The following is a 17,035-nucleotide window of genomic DNA, read 5'->3' as shown; positions in this document are numbered from 1 at the left end:
GCCACTTGAGTTAATCTGGTGCAAAAGAAATGGAATTAGGCATAGGCAGTGTGTGACATTTGCGGTTGTATATGTGTAGTGGGATAGAGTAAGGCTGTTGAAAGTGAAATATCATGGGTTTATTTAGTTAGGCTTTCGTTTTTTCATGTACCCTTTCTAAAACCTTTGGCATATTTTTGTATTCTTTTTATGTTAAATTCCATATGATAAATAAAAATATAGTAGACTTATTGTGCGCACAAAACTGTATAGCAGCAGTATTAACAATTTTTCCCCTAATATATACAGTATGGGTTGCCACACCCCGTACTAGAGTTACTGAAGTTACTGAATGCAGTACTGGTCCTGAACCCGGTTAGAAAATCTTGGGGGGGGGGGGGTATATTTTCCAGATATTCTCTGGGATAGCAAAATGAGCTAACCAATGATGGTGATAGTGAAGAGAAAAGTTGTTACCTGATGTCTGATAGCACTTCTGTAACTAAATAATACCACAAACTGCTCAAAAATGCTCAGACAAAGGTAGGAGGAAGAAACCTTGTATTGACCGAATCTCAGCAGGGGAAGCACAATCACCTCCAGCTGACACTAACTCTCAGTTGTTAAGATGCTGGACTACTGAGCAGAAGTTCACTAGTTCAACCCCAGCTCCAGAAAGCTTGCCCTTGAGCTCTTGAACCATTTAGAGACTGAAACTAACAAGTTTCATAGACTATACTTCTTTTCATTTGTTTGGATTAAAACAGAAAAGAATGCACTGTGGAATGAACAGAAAAATGAAAGGAAAAATCCATGATCAAACAGAAAACTTCACTATGCTCCTTCTCACATACCCTGTGGTTCCACTGATAAATTTCGACCCGTGGTTGCAGTCAGTACAGCAACAACTCACAGTTTGGTTCATTTAAGTATGATAAGTCATGCTGCTATTGTCCATTGCTGAGGATAAGTCGGGAACTTAATACTCCTGGTGAGCTGGTAGAAGTAAATCACTACGTGGGATCACGAGCCTATAGATTTGAGGGTTGTTCTATTGGCATCAGAGTTATGAAAATGTCATCACAAGCAGCGAAACTAAACATTTTAGTATAATAAATACTGTACGAGGTAAAAGAGCTTTAAACATGGACTTTTAATCAATCTGCAGGGTTTATTCTATTAGGTCACATAATCTGAGTAAAATCGCATTCTTTGGCAACATTTTTTTTTTGGTGATGTCATTCAAAAAGTAAAACTCATACACTATATTCTATATTCGTTGTTTTAAGGCTTTTTTTTTATTAATTTGAATGATTATGGCATACAGCTCATGAAAATCCTTTTTTGATTGATAGTTTAAAATTAAGACAAATAAGGCTTTGTTTTTTTCACTGTGTGTAATGAATCCAGAATATACAAAAGTGCATTTTGTTTTTGCGTCTTACAGCCCTCTAAAACACGCACACACTTGATTTTCTTTGTGGAGGCTCCTAAAACACGCACATACTCACATACACACACACACTCAGCTGAAAGAATGAGATTAACAACCAAATCTCTGTCCATTACTGCCTCGTAGTGATTAACAACAGTGGGCCGTCAGAATGCAGGGGAGGGGAAAAAAAAATCAGTCACAGCTTACATTCCTCTGATCACACTTGACAAGACTACTGCAGTGTTTGAATACATTCCTTATTCACTATTTGGCATGCAGCCGTTTTCTAGTGTTGTTTGTTGGATCTTGAGCTAAAGATGTGGCAAACATTTTAGAAGACAATGCTACTTGACCATATAGGACAGGTGGGTTGAAGACTGGCAAAGAGTGCTTGAAGAACTGTGATTGTAAATCAAACTGCAGACAGGCCCTTGTTAGACACAATTTTTTTTCTTTTGAGAGGACTGCTGGCAGAGGCACACAGTTCATATTGATCTGAGCTCCTGATATTATTTCACATAGAGAATTGTGCAAAAGTCTTGAGCCACCCCTCATTTCTTCATAACAAATTAAATTACATTTAATTACATTATGTAGAATAAAGAAACGGGAACAAATGTTTTAATGTGACATGCTGCGAAGTGCCCAAGGATAAAATTTAATAATTGGTTGTTTATGTTACAACAACAGCAGCAACCCCATTTCCCCTCTTGTCTGTTCCAACCACTCAGCATTCAGCATCACCAGTATACTAATCACCAGCCTGATCATCTGTCATCATCTGCACCTGTTTCTCCAAGGTTCATGCTTTAAGTTAGATGTTCATTTTTATGATTTATAAGGAACTGTGTGGCTTAAATAAAAAATATTAATGTGACACTGGTCAGATACAGGGACTGGACAGAAAATTAAAGTCAAAAACGTGCCAAAAAATACATGCCTGTAGAACTCCTCCTGAAGACTACATAAAAAATACAAGAAAGTCTAGATCATTGTTACTGTATTATGAGATATATATCATAAGATTAGGATCTCTACCTTCTAAGAAGACTGAGAGCAGCTCATCATCCACCACCCATTTTAACCATTTTATAGGGGGATAATTGACGGCATTCTGCGCAAATAATTTGGGTACCGCAAAACATGGCACCAGATTGTTGAGCAGCAACAGCTGAGAGGACCACTGGATTGTCGCTTTCTCTCTATCACAGACATTTACACCACACGCTGCATATGCAAAGGCACCAGCATAGTGGATGTCTCCATACACCTATCACACAAACTCTTCACCATCCTGACATCTGTCAAAAGGTAGCGAAGCATTCGGGCCAAGAGAGTCAGACTGTGTAACAGCTTCCTTTCCACACACTACCAAACTTCTCAATATCAAGGGACTAGAATGACACCAACACGCAGGCACAAACAGACAGACAGAAACCACACTATTTTCTATTTTTGCACGTTTTACTCTGATGAGCTGGCGGCTCAACACTAAATCCTTTGTATTGTGCCGTGATATCTATGTAATGTTGACACTTACCACATTTGTTAGATTGCAATGTCCTTTTTTCTTTGTTCATCATTCAAAGGTTGTTTGGTTGTTTGCACCTTCTATAGACAGAAGCACTAAATAAAAATTGCATTCTTTTAAGACAAAGACAAAGCAGCAGACAACACTGTATTTGTAACACCAGCATGCTAAGAATGAAAAAGGGGAAAGTGCAGTTGAAAGCAGTTGCTTACAGTACAGTATGGTAATGAGGCATTCAAACACTTTGGACTTGGAAAAAAGGTATGTATCAATAAGTATAGACAAAGTTACGTAAATAAATAAATAAATAAATGATAGGACAAAAATTCTAACACCACAAACTGACAAAATTACATCTTTATTGCAAAACTGTAAGGAGTAATTAGGTTTTTACAGAATAGTGCTTCAATTTAGCTCTTCTTCTTGTAAAATGTCTTCAATTCCCCAAGGTAAAGTCCCGCTGATAGACTCAGTTTTAAAATCCTTCAGTGAGATTCATTTCAGAATATTGTTCGGGCCATTCATGGCCTTCCTGAGCTATTTGGATTGATTGTCTTGGTAAAACTTCCATTTTCTCCCCAAATTCATTTTTTTTTGACTATCAGATTAAATTCTTTTCCAATATGTCCTGGTACAGTGCTTCATTTATGTTGCCTTTAATGATGTTTAATGTCCCAGTACCGTTGGCAGAGAAGCAGATCCATATTATGGGTCATTAGTAGTTCACTGTGGTAATGGAGTACTTGGGTTGAGCCTTCACGACCATTCATTTACCAAACATGATGAGCTGAATTTATCATTTGTCTTGTGAAATCTTGCTCAGCAAACCTGTCTGTTGATAATAGCTTGAGCTTCTGTGAATTTCTCACCTGCAAATTCTCTAAACAACTGTACTAACCGGGGGTGTTTAAGGTGCCACCAGAGCATTGTTTAATAATGTTTTTTCTGAACTTTAGAAAGCTTCTTTATTTTCACATGTGCGACTTATAATTTGAAATCTTTTTTAAATACAATGTCTTAACACATTTTCCCCATGAGTTTTAAACAGACACTCACCGAACATTTTAAAAGGAAAGCTTTTACACCTTCACATTTATGCAATTGTCTAATCAGCCAATCTTGAGGCAGCGGTGCAATGCATAAAATCATGCAAATACGGGCCAGCAGCTTTGGATAATGTTCACATCAATCATCAGAATGGGAGAAAAGTCATCTCAGAGACACACAAAAGTCTAAAAAGTTTTGTATTGGTGCAATAAAAAAAAGAGAAAAATCCAGTGAGTGACAGTTCTTTAGATTTTGCAGTTAGCACTATCACCGCGCATCACCAGGTCATAGATTGGATTCCCACGTCAGGTCTGTGTGCATGGAGTTTGCATGTTCTCCCCGTGCTTGGTGGGTTTTTCTGAGTCCAAAGGCATGCAGATGAGATTAATTGGCGTTCCCAACTTGCCTGTAGTGTGCGAGTATGGTGATAGGAGGTCCTACCATGTTCGTACAAAATGGGGAAAAATACAATAGGCACTATTGGCCTACATGATCCCTAGTTGGACTACAGACGTTTCTAGATGGAGGGTATGGAATGCTTTTTGACCAGTCAAATTTTTATTTTATTAAATTTTTCAGCTGGTATAATGCAAGTGCTAGTAGGAACAAACTTGTTTCACTGACACTTCACAATATTAAATGCAACTACAGTATAAATATTTAAATTTACAATATGAAAAAATGTAAAAAAAAAAAAAAAAAAAACACTAAACCAAAAACTGTAATGGAAAATTGCTATAGTACGAGACTTCAGGATTTTTTGTTATTTGAAAAAAATCTAATTCAAGGAGGTGGCTTCATGTCAGCCATCATCACACTACCCCAACATGGATTATTGTGCTATGCTATAAAAGCACACCCTATTGTGTTTAATTTATTACACAAAGGACACTGGGACAGCACAATATCAATTTTACCATGACATTTAAAAGTCATGGCTTCTGTGCTTTTGATGACGAAACAGAATGTCACAGTGGAGCCACAGAGGAGCAAAATGCGTGGTTCTCAACTCCAGGTCTGCAGGACCACCTGCCCCACACATCTAGTGTTTTCTCACAAAATTCTTAGGTTTCGGATTTTACTAATCAGCTACTGAACAGCATGTCTTTAATTGAATTGGGTGCAATAGAGCAAGAAAAATACTAAAATGTGCAAGGCAGGTGGTCCTCCAGAAGTGGAGTTAAGAACCACTGAGCTGAACCACATTACCCAGTGAAGTAGGCAAGTCACCTGCCATTGATCTCTTTCACCTGTTTGTTTTTATGTCTCTTACAGCACCAGATTTAAAGTTCTGTTGACTGCGAGCTTCTTAGTCAAGCTCTGGTAATATGTACCTCAACTATGTTTATGTCCTGTGTGTTAACTATACTTCATGCATACGATTTCTTGTGTTCATGTCGCTGGTGGTTTTGGTTGTACTTCGCGAAATAAAATGTAACAGAACGAGAGCAATATTCCTTTCAAAAACAAAACGGTGTCCAAAACGATGCAACAGTAGACATTTTCATTAAACAGCTCAAATAAAATAATAAAAAAAAATAGACATACATAAAACTTTACAGGACATCATTAGCATCACTAGCCACCTCAACAGTTATATATTCTGCATTTGCAGGCAGTTTTTTTTTTTAGGTTTCATGCTCTCCTCATTTCGAATTCTTTAACCTCTTGAAATATAAAAAGAGAAGGGAATCTAGTGCATTTTTATACAAGGTGTGAGTAGAGAGCTCTCAGAAAGAATGATGTAATAGACATGTCAACAGCACACACTGCACACTTAAGAGAAAGTTGCAACCAAAAGCACAAAAAAAAAACCCCAATAAAAAAAACCTTGCAAGTAACTTGGAAAGGAAATAAAATAAATATATCTAAATTTAAAAAGTGACGTGATTACTTAAAAATGTTTAATGATTCATAAATATATACACACCATATATATAGATTTGTAAGGACATATTTGTTCATCACAGGAGTGAGGCAGTGCCGCAGAAACCAACTAGGTGTAGAAAGGACCGCCCAGCTTCCCTAACTGACTTAAATAAAGGGCACATACTCTGCTGCTCGAAATGCTGCTCTGTTTTACTCTTCATCACTCGCTTTCTATGTTGCGGACTGTACAGGAGGCTGAAGTGCCCTCAGGTTATCTCGAGCCAGCTACTTCTTATCTAGATAATAAGAAGTAGGGAGAATCGTAAACATGTGTCTTTACAACACTTTGGAACTACCTGGATGTCTGCATTCATTTTGCATTCGACTCACGATAATAGAAACGCTTATGCAGGCTAAATTATTAACCCACAAACATTTGTACTCTTCCTGTCTTTATTAAACATGCTGATTAATAATTCACAGCACAGGCAGGAAAAAGGAAACGAACCCTCATATTTAATATCTGGTGGCTTCCTTTAGCAGCAGTGACCTCCAGCAAATGTTTCAAGTAGCTGCTACGGTACCATGAACAGAGAAAGCAAGCAAGAGAGAGAGCGAGAGGAACAAATTCTTCTAAAAATGCATTATTTTTTCATGAACAGCCTTCTTGAGCTCACATCATCGCAGTTTAAGAGTCCCAACTCTGACATGAGTCAGAAAAGAGTTTCTTCTGTTCAGACAATCATGTTTTCTGTTCTCGTGGTGTGAATGCGCAATGCTTTTTTTTTCGTCCTTCAAGTACGGTGGTGTGAAATCAAAGCCAAAAACATTTTTGTCTTCTTTCCACATGGCATTTGTTGTTTTGTAAAACCATGAAGTATTCTTTGCACGTTTTTTTCTTCTTTTTTTTTTTGGAGAAAAGAAGTGGCATTTTGTTAACAACATCCAAATTATTGCCTAAAGTGGACACACCCAGTGCCTTCAACACGTTCATCTTTTGCATCATCTTCATCTTTTGCTGTTACCCTTTGGTAGTTTTATCATTGATGATTATTCTTTTATCATTGTGCTGTGGGGTGATTTTCCTAGGGAGAGTACCAACAGCACAAAAATCCTCTATTTGTGGACAGTTTGTCATATTCTCGATTGATCATTCATCCATCTTCGGTAAGTACTTTATCTGGGTTAGGGCTGCGGTGCTTTCAAAGCATATGACGGTGTGCGAGGCAGAAGCACACCATGGATAAGTCGTCCACTGCATGGCACCATGCGTACACAAACAATCGTTCACTGTTAAGTTTAAAATTAGTTAAAGGAAGAATTATTGCTCGAAGAGTCTCGCCATGCTTGCCGAACCAGGGGAGAGGGACAGATGTGATGTTTCGATGTTCTCTCTGGTTTACTCAAAGAATGTTCAGGCATGGTATTTGAAGTACGTTTTAAGCAAAATGTCTTGACAGACAGACAATAAAAAGCATGATTGCTTGTTTCAGGGAAGACATATTAAGTATAACCATATAAGAAATAAGAACGCACATTGCGAGGGTTGCTTTATGAACATATGACATAGAACAAAGAAAGATATAAGATATGGAAAAATAGGAAAGTCCACACAATATAAGAAAACACTAACATTCACCCAGATGAAACTTGGAACACACAAACATGGAAATTACATGCAAATCAATTTATGCTTTTTAGGTCTTCTCTAGGTCTTCATTTAATATTAAGTGAAATCTGCTTGGAAGTCATCTGCTTAACTGGAAAACCTGACACCCAGTTTTGCCATCGGCAGCTCTAAGGTTACTTTAAAAAAAAAAAAAAAAAAAACCTCGATCGTAAAACGTTTTTTGAGAAAAACATACGTACTATGATTAATGCAGAAATCCTGGTAAAACCAAAGGGTACACAAAAATTTTTTGCAACTGTATTTATAATTCTTTTGTAATTAGAGACGGCTTGTGTGTTTGTTTTATGCACTTACATATATATTTATTTATATAATTTGTATTAGATTAATATGAATTTATATAAAGGTAAATACGACCCAAGTATAGAACCTAAGGGCAACACTAAGTACCCCCTTACTGCTTCCTCAGGATTTAAGTGGGTAAATTTAGAAAAGCAGACATTTTGGCAGATTGCTGGTCTGGACCATTCAGGTTTGTCTCAACACAGTGCCAAGCTGGAAAGAAATAAGCAATGGTCTTTGAGAAGCAATGGTTTGCTGCACATCAATCTGGTTATAAAACCATTTTGAAGCAATTTGCAGTTTAACGTTCTACATTTACATTTACATTTAGGCATTTGGCAGACGCTCTTATCCAGAGCGACTTACATTTTTAATCTCATTACACATCTGAGCAGTTGAGGGTTAAGGGCCGCGCTCAAGGGCCCAACAGTGGCAACTTGGTGGTTGTGGGGTTTGAACCTGGAATCTTCCGAACCGTAGTCCAATGCCTTTACCACTGAGCTACCGCTGGCCTCTACAGTGAGAAAGACTCTACAGGGCTCAGTGAGGTAGTGTTAAAGTCCATGACAGCACAATTAGAAGAAGACTGAAAAAGTACAGTTTGTTTGGAAGGGTTTTCAGAAGAAACCCCCTCTCTCTAAAAAGAACACATAAGCATGGCTCAGGTTCTCAAAACTGCAGCTGACTACAAACCACAAGACTTCTAAAACAACGTCCTATGGACAGACGAGACCAAAGTGGAGTTGTTCGGCCTTAATACCATGCTCCGTGTTTGGTGAAAACCAAACAACATGTAAGCAGAAACACCTCATACTCACTGTTAAGCACAGCGGTGGAGTGGTGGAGATTTGGGCTGTCACAGGATCTGGACACTTTGTAGTCACTGAGTCAACCATGAACTAGAGGGAAAGTGATGCCATCTGTCTGACAGCTAAAGATTGGACAGAACTGGATCATGCAACAGGACAATGGTCTGAAGAGACCAGTATATCTACATCGGAATGGCTGAAAAATGAAAGGTTTTGGAAGGGCCTAGTCAAAGTTCAGACCTCAGCCCAATTGCAAGACCTTAAGAGAGCCGTGCATCTGCAAAGTCTTTAAACCTCAATGAACTGAAGAAATGTTAAAGGCTATTCAATCCTGGGGAGTGCTTAGTATTGCCCACATATTTTAGTTTTTTGGATTTATTTGAATAAATAATGGCAGAGGGGGAAAAACTACTGTTCTATTTAAACTATTATTTAACAAATTATTGCTGTTCTTATTGTTATTCTTATACTGTACCTTTGCTTCCTTCAGTGTCCTGCTTTTGCTTTAACAGATAGTATCTGCTCTCTACCTCCTGAAAACACATTGATCAGAGTTAACACTCGAAACATCCATCATAAAAGTTATTTTCACTTTGTCATCAAAAGACTATAGGCACGTGTTTGTGTGCGGATAGACCTTGAGGTGACTGAGGTTGGCTTGCAGAGAGCGCAGGTACGTCAGAACCTGTCTGCTAATTCCGCATAAGCTCTCTGCAGAGGACGATGAAAACCTGAGACTGATACCCGAGTCAGCAGCACAGCCACGGGAAAGCCCCAACTCCTTCCTCCTGAACTGTACGTTATCATCAGCGCTGCTCTCAGAGTCATTCGAGCCTTCCAGCACCAGGTAGCCTGCTTCATTTATACACATACACTCCATTTTTTCCTTCACAGCATTATTCAGCTACATCCTGAAGATTTTAACTCCTATAAGCTAAAAAATGAAATAAAATCCAGATGTAGAGATGTGACACTCACCATAATCCTCGGTGCCTTCAAAAAAACCCGTGTCCCCTGAGGAGGCGTCCTGAGTCCTGCATGATGTGCGCAAAGATGTTGTCCTGAGAAGACGCCGGCCCATCCGCTCCCCATCGTTCTGGGCCATCAGCTGAGTTACCAGCACCTGCTTTAAAGCTGCCACTAAAAACGCAAAGGAAAGCGCAAAACACAAAAGACACTCATTTTCAAGCGCAGTTTTAAAAAAATCATTACAATGAAACCTCGGATTGCGAGTGACGTGGTATGCGAGTGTTCCGTAATAAGAGCAAAGATTTTTAATAAATTTTGACTTAAAAAACGAGCAAGGTTCGGTTTACGAGTAGCAAGTATCATGTATCAGGCATACACTTCTTGTTTTGACGCAGAGCGTCACGTGATCACAACGGAGCCAATTTTTTTCCTCTCTATTGCGCTGCGGAATTGTGGGTAATCGTCTCCCCTGCTGGGTCTTAATGCGCATCTCTTACTGGTATAATCAACATTCGTGCACGCGTGTACTGTTTACTATAACACTGTGATCACGTGTGCGTGTGTGTGTAAAACATATTTAATTTTGTGTCTGTAAGTGCATGTGTACAGCGCGCATGTACCCTTTCTTATAACACGTGTGTGCACGCGTGTAAAGCAAAAGAAAGTCTCATTAGAGGGTTAAAAAAAATAAAAAATTCCCCTTAGCCTGTCGTTATGTGTGCGCTCGCATAATTTGACACCGTGCCGGTTCTCACACACTCTCTCTCGCTTTTAGTGTGTGTGTGTGTGTGTGTGCATAAACTGAACTTTTTCTGGATGTGGGTAGGACTGGTCAAACTTTCCGCAAGAATGTCAGACCTATTGAGTGTCTACCAGTGCAGGAATGTGTTACTCACAGGTTTTCAGAGCTTCATTAGCTCTATAGGAAGAGGATGGAGACTCTGCGTCACAGCCTCCCAGCAGCTCTGGCCCTGGATATGAGCTTTCGTCATGGCCATGTGCTTGAGCTTGCTCTTGCTCCTCATTGTTGGAGGCATGATCAGACACTGCATCACAGGCTTTACCTGAAAGCACCACGTCCAGACACACACACAGTGACTGGTACAATATATTTATTGTATATATACAGTGGTGTGAAAAACTATTTGCCCCCTTCCTGATTTCTTATTCTTTTGCATGTTTGTCACACAAAATGTTTCTGATCATCAAACACATTTAACTATTAGTCAAAGATAACACAAGTGAACACAAAATGCAGTTTTTAAATGATGGTTTTTATTATTTAGGGAGAAAAAAAATCCAAACCTACTGTACATGGCCCTGTGTGAAAAAATTGCCCCCTGAACCTAATAACTGGTTGGGCCACCCTTATCAGCAATAACTGCAATCAAGCGTTTGCGATAACTTGCAACGAGTCTTTTATATTATATATATATACACACACAATCATTTTTATTAATGCCATATACACTGGCATCAATAGAAAGACACAAGAAGCTACACCTACCTGAGACCTCAACACTGCTAGTACATTCACGCTCTGGAGATTTGGCAAGTTTACCAACTTCAATGCCCTTTCTCTCCCCTCTAAGAAAAGTTAAAATTCAATGTAAATATATATTTAAATTGGGAGTGAAGCATGAAACATCTGAGTTGCTTGGAGTCGAGAGGAGAAAGAAAGTGAACTTACGAAGGCTGAGGCAGGGGAATGATGCCATGTGGCCTGGACTTCATTGCCTCTGCTCGCTGAATGATATGCCTCTGCCATCTAAGGGAGGAAGAATTAATCAAAGAATAGAAATAAGAGGTGCTGTTGAGTAATTAAATTGATAGAAACAAGATGAAAATAAAAACGGAGACAAAAACAAAAAAAATTTAATTAGTGGACAAATGGGACGCTCAGCACTTACATTCTTTGTTCAGACACTGTTTGGGCCATCAGTTCATAGATCTGAGCTCCGTTATCCGACATGGAGAGCACAAAGAAGGATCTATTGTCTGGTTATGAAAGGCCAGTGTTAATTGACACCATTTCCCACTTTATTGTATGTGTGTGTGTGCATGTATAAGAGCGTACCTGTGGCCACTGATCGCACCAGTACAGTATTGAGCTTGATGACAGGGCTGAAGATGTGCTGCACGTCAGCCGAGCCTGCACGGTTTTTACTGTGGCATTTCAGAATGAGCCTCTCGTCTTGCTTCTGTAACAGCACTAGGATGTCCTCAAGGAGCAGTGTGTATAACTCTAACAGAAACAAACACATGCCCAAATCGAGTCATTGAATATTACATACAGCACGTCCTAAATACAGCCATCATCAGAAATAGTGTGCAATAATGATCTCTTCTGTTGCCCTACCAACAGTCTTGTCTTTATTCAGTTTCCAGGTGAGTGGACCTTCATGAATCAACTTGTTCTTGGTAAGATCTAAAGTCTGAAAGATAAGATTTAGTTATGAATAGTTTCTTTCTATGTACACACATATACAGTGCATCTGAACAATTTTATTATAATGAAAATGTTAATTTTCTTTCATAATTTCATTTAAAATGTGAAAATCACATTTTAGAATCAATGCAAGGAAAGTGAAATATTTCAAGCCTTTTTTGTTTTTGATGTTTACAGCTTATATCCCATAAAAAAAAATCTAGTCCTTTTTTTCTAATAATGTTAAAATATTACAACATTCAATTTAGAGTTTGAGTTCAATTACAGCCCATACTGTATAAATACCATCTATTTCTTGGTCTAGTTCAGTACATGTGTTCGTGCATGTTATTCACAAGTTCTGACACGTGTCTTTCTTGTTACACAGTGTCACTCACGACTTCAGGCGTTCGTTGATTTCTTTGTCTCTTGTTTTATTTTCAACATCAAAGTACAACAGTTGTTACAGTTTCTTGCATAAATCCACTGTAGTCACGACAAGTCGTTTGCTGTGTTCTGTAGCTTCAGTAGATTACAGTTACAACAACTTATTTTACTGTATCTTTTAGCTTACAGTCTCACGTGGCTCACGGTCAAAAGCTTGTGTACTCCAAACCTTTCCGTATCCTTCCATGTCTTAACAGCAACTGAACAACTAACGTGCGTGATAGACATGCAGCTACACAACTGTGGGATGATGTCACAGAACAACTTATGAAATGATGTCACAATACAACTTACGAGTATAATACTAAATGCTTAACTAATACACTTAATAGACTTAATGCTTACTGGTTTACTAACAGTCTTAATGCTTACCCAATAAATTGAAATAAAATAAACACAACAACAAATTAAAGAATGAAATATGGCCCTTACAACATGCATTGGGAAGATTGCTGACTTGACATTTTTCCAGAAGACAGTCATCGACATCCCCCAGGAGGACATTAGGCCAGAGAATTCATTGCTGGAAGGGCTGACTGTTCGCAAAAAGCTGTATCAAAGCATACTAATGTAAAGTTGACAGTAAGGAAAGAGCGCGGTAGAAAAAGCTGCACAAGCAACAAGAATGGCTGCAGTCTTAAGCAGATTGCCAATTAAAGTTGATTAAGGAGTTTGAGACAGCTTTGATTGAGAGGCTGGAGTCAGTGCATTAAGAGCCACCATGCACAGACATCTTCAGGTATTTGCCAAAAAACATTGAATACATGAGACTCCTGAACCAGAGACAATGTCTACCGTTGCTTAGTGGTCTATAGTCCTCTTTTCAGATGAAAGTTAACTTTGCACTTCACTTGATAATTAAGATTCCAAAATCTGGAGGAAGAGTGGAGAAGCACAGAATCCCAGTTTCTTAAAGTCCAGTGTGTAATTTTGTCGATTTGGGGTGACATGTCATCTGACGGTGTTGGTCTGCAAATTTTAGAGCACTTCATGCTCCTGTCTGCTGACAAGCTTTAGGCCAATGCAGATTTCCAACATGCCTTAGCACCTGCCTACAGTGCCGAAACTATTACTAACTGATGTGCTGACCATGATATTACTGATTCTATTAGACCTGAACCCTATAAAAAAATCTATGTAGTATGGGCAAGAGAAAGATGAGAACTCGACCCAAAAATAAAAGCAACCTGGTCTTCAATAGTATTTTATCAGTGCCACGGACTGATCGCCTCCATGACATGCAATAGTGATGCAGTAAGTTATGCTATAGAAGCAAAAACCAAGTACTGAATGTATAAATGAACATACTTTATTGGACATTTCTGTATTGTAATTGTTTTTGATTGATCTTATGATATCTTTTTAAATTTGGAGATACTGAATTTTTGATTTTCATCAGCTATAAGCCATACTTATCAAAACAACAAAAAAAGCCTCTATATATAGAGATATTCTTACTTTTTCAAGATGCACTGTATAGATAGTATATTCTTGTATAAATATACAAGGCTTTATTCTACTATGTTCACAACAGACCTGCCAACCCTAAAGAAAATTTTATTTTGTTCTTTACTTTTGAAGATAATTTTTAATTAGTCTAATTAACTTAAAGTAGTCTAATTAGTCTAATTAACATTAGAAAGAATTGGAAAGGACATGTTGGTGCATCACTTAAGAAACAGAAGTAACTCCAACTCCTCCTGCAAAACTTTTTCTCTAATTTGGTTTACAGCAATGACAAGTTTTCCTAACATATCGCAGCTACCAAACAAAGAGAGTGAAGGATGACATCATGCATGCATTAGTCTTTAGTCAAAACCAACCACAAGCACCTTTTTTCTTAAAATACTACTTATGCTGCATCACAAGACAACATAACACACTTGAAGGAAAGAGCTACTGCATCCATCCTCTTTTACGTACTGTATATGATCTCATAAATGCCGCAGATGAAAAACTCACACTTGCATGGCTAATTTTGTTCCTTTGGGTCCTGGCCAGAGATGGTTTTGGCATCGCTGTGATTGAAAATAATAATTTATGGGGAGAAATACTGGACAATAAATGAAAAAAATGTATAATTTTGCAAAATACGAAACACTCAGAGTAATTTCATGTCATCATTTGCCGTTTTCTTGGGAAGAGCCCTCTTTTTGGTATGTTTTATATGTAACTCTGGTGGGAAAATGTGGCTATGAAAAATGTATGAAGGTTGGCAGGTCTGGATTAATATCAATACTATGGACTTAAACCAAACACACTTTAACAAGGCTAACCTTAAACTCGGAAATGAGTGGATTCTCACTCTGCTTCAGAGAGGAGAGGTCCAGGCGTCTCTGGTAGTCCTCCAGATGCTGAATAATTCATAACATCACACAGATTTCACAAATATTTCACCAGTGGATGGATAATACATGGAATGGGGAATTAAAGAAAGCAAAAATTAAAACAAAAAAACTACACATTATATTTATGTATACAGTTAGGATATATGTAGTGTACTATAATGCAAAAAGGTCTTAAATGCTTTGATTATTTGCCCTCCCTTAATTTTGGGCGGCTCTGGCTCATCATAATGCATTTGAGAGAAGAATTTGACAGGTCTGAAAAATGAAATATGTGTTTGCTAAAATAAGAGCAGAGGCCCAAATGGCACTTCAGAGTTAACCTAGTGATGTTTGCTTAGCTTTTATAAAAAAGGACCACAGCTCAATAAAATCAAAGTGATTACCTGTTTATTCTCGGACTCCTTCACTGCTTGGTTCACATGGTTGAGGATCTTACGACAGCAGTCAGCTGCTTTCCTCACCTTGTCTTTCTCCTCTGGATCACCTGCAGACAGATGGATAGATGGACACAAAGGAGAATTCTTTTTTTTTAAGAATCACCAGGCCTGCCAAGTGGCTAATTTTTCTCTCTCGCTAGCTTAGAAACAGATTGCCTGAACTGAGATCATCCCCAGGCTTAGACAAATGAGACAGCATTAGTATCTCTTAATTGCAAATTTTACGTTAAGGTTATTGTGGCTCTTTCTGAATGCAAGCGGGCCAGTTAAAATGCTCCGAAAACAGCCTCTTTAGGTTAATTCTGAATTAATAATCTAAAAACAGCCTATTTGCGATTTGAAATTGCCTGGCTAACAGCCAACACAAGCACTAAATAAGCCTCATTACTGAGAGCTGTGCTGGAAAAGGCTGAGTTGTGTCTGGGGTGAGCCGCTCCTCTGGCAGCCCTTTCCACTGCTGGCGGTCAAAAGAGAGGAGGAGGCCAGAAGAAGGACAGAGCTATCACTCACTTCTCTAAATGCCTCACACCATACACATAGAGATAGCACTGTACACAGAGGGGTATGTAGCTGCATCGAAATGAGTTCATTTATATTCATGTATGTGCGGGAAATGATTGCATATCTGTGCAAGTGAGAAATTAAATACGATATTTTTAGGAAAATGTGTATTTTAAGTAAGAATGAGTGTTTCTATGTATGATATGATACTATACGTGTGATGAATGTACACAACAGCTTAAAAGTTTGGGATTACTTTTGGGATCATGTCAATTATTCCAAATAATTATTATGTACTGTAAATGAGAACATCATTCTTTTTTTTGCTCTGACGTCGTTAGAGTTATAAATAATGATTTTGATTGAAATGATGAATGTGTTCTTTAAACTTTGCTTTCATCAAAAAGAAAACACCTTTCGCAGCATTTACAGCCTGGCAGACGTTCTAGCTGTCAACTATTCAAGATAATCTGATGAGATTTCACCCCCTGCTTTCTGGAGTATCTCCCACAAGATTGACAGGGTGATGGAGTCTTTTTCCGTACCATACGGTCAAGCTGCTCCCATAACAGCTCAATAGAGTTCAGTGCTGGCCACTTTACAGTCAGAATTCCGGCTAACTGCGATTGTTTGTGAAGTGGATAAAATTGTTGTTGCATTTCATGAAAATATATTTTTCATTGGAAAACAAAGAAATTTGTAATTGATCCAAAATTTTTTAAACGGTACTGCATGTAATTGCATACCAATATGAGGGACGTTCAAACTGGGACTTGTGATGACATTTCCCTTGAATGAAGATTTTGTGATGTAAAACTGATTTACATTTACAAAAGCCTAAAGATACAGTGATGGTGGCAGTACAGAGATAAGACTCTTAGCCAAAGTAAAACACTGATGTGAGCCCACTATTGTTGGTCCCTTTGTGACGCACTGACAGATAACTTGTCGATAACTTACAGTATACAGTAGGAACTGTACACACTATTATTCACGTATAGCACTTGCCTCGCCTGACCAGTCCTGACCTCGCTCCAAGCCATTTCCACATGTGTGGGCCGTTAAAGGAGCTGCGAGGCCAGCGGTTCAAACCTGAAGCAGACAGTCCGAACATGGCTCCGGCATACTGAGAAAATGTTCTACCTTGATGGTATCCAAGCATTAGTGCATTAGTGTGTCAGGGGATTAGAGATAAATAAAAGTAGTTTTTCCTTTCATAACTTTATTTTGCACAATCGAAAGACCTAGTTTGACTTGGACGCC

The 17,035-nt window shown here is 38.4% G+C and overlaps 1 protein-coding gene across 4 annotated transcripts in view; it reads right to left on the bottom strand.

The window, feature by feature from the left end:
* Positions 1-3,287: 3,287 nt before the first annotated feature.
* Positions 3,288-17,035, bottom strand: part of arhgef12a (Rho guanine nucleotide exchange factor (GEF) 12a) — a 72,738-nt gene continuing 58,990 nt past the window's right edge. The window contains exons 29-40 of one of the 4 annotated variants that reach the window (XM_053507269.1): positions 15,218-15,318; positions 14,763-14,840; positions 11,971-12,046; positions 11,689-11,856; positions 11,522-11,609; positions 11,302-11,379; positions 11,119-11,198; positions 10,508-10,675; positions 9,621-9,782; positions 9,280-9,497; positions 9,118-9,175; positions 3,288-6,157 (exon numbers count right to left, since the gene is read on the bottom strand). In XM_053507269.1, coding sequence (XP_053363244.1) covers positions 6,147-6,157; positions 9,118-9,175; positions 9,280-9,497; positions 9,621-9,782; positions 10,508-10,675; positions 11,119-11,198; positions 11,302-11,379; positions 11,522-11,609; positions 11,689-11,856; positions 11,971-12,046; positions 14,763-14,840; positions 15,218-15,318 — 1,286 coding nt within the window. In that variant the 3' untranslated portion in view covers positions 3,288-6,146. Of the gene's footprint in view, positions 6,158-7,280; positions 7,668-9,117; positions 9,176-9,279; positions 9,498-9,620; positions 9,783-10,507; positions 10,676-11,118; positions 11,199-11,301; positions 11,380-11,521; positions 11,610-11,688; positions 11,857-11,970; positions 12,047-14,762; positions 14,841-15,217; positions 15,319-17,035 lie in introns of those variants that run through there. The other 3 variants (XM_053507267.1, XM_053507268.1, XM_053507266.1) reach the window with 3 other exon arrangements.

The sequence above is a fragment of the Clarias gariepinus genome, chromosome 11 (genome assembly GCF_024256425.1).
Source record: "Clarias gariepinus isolate MV-2021 ecotype Netherlands chromosome 11, CGAR_prim_01v2, whole genome shotgun sequence".
NCBI classification, from domain to species: domain Eukaryota; kingdom Metazoa; phylum Chordata; class Actinopteri; order Siluriformes; family Clariidae; genus Clarias; species Clarias gariepinus.
This window is presented reverse-complemented; position numbering and strand designations above follow the sequence as displayed.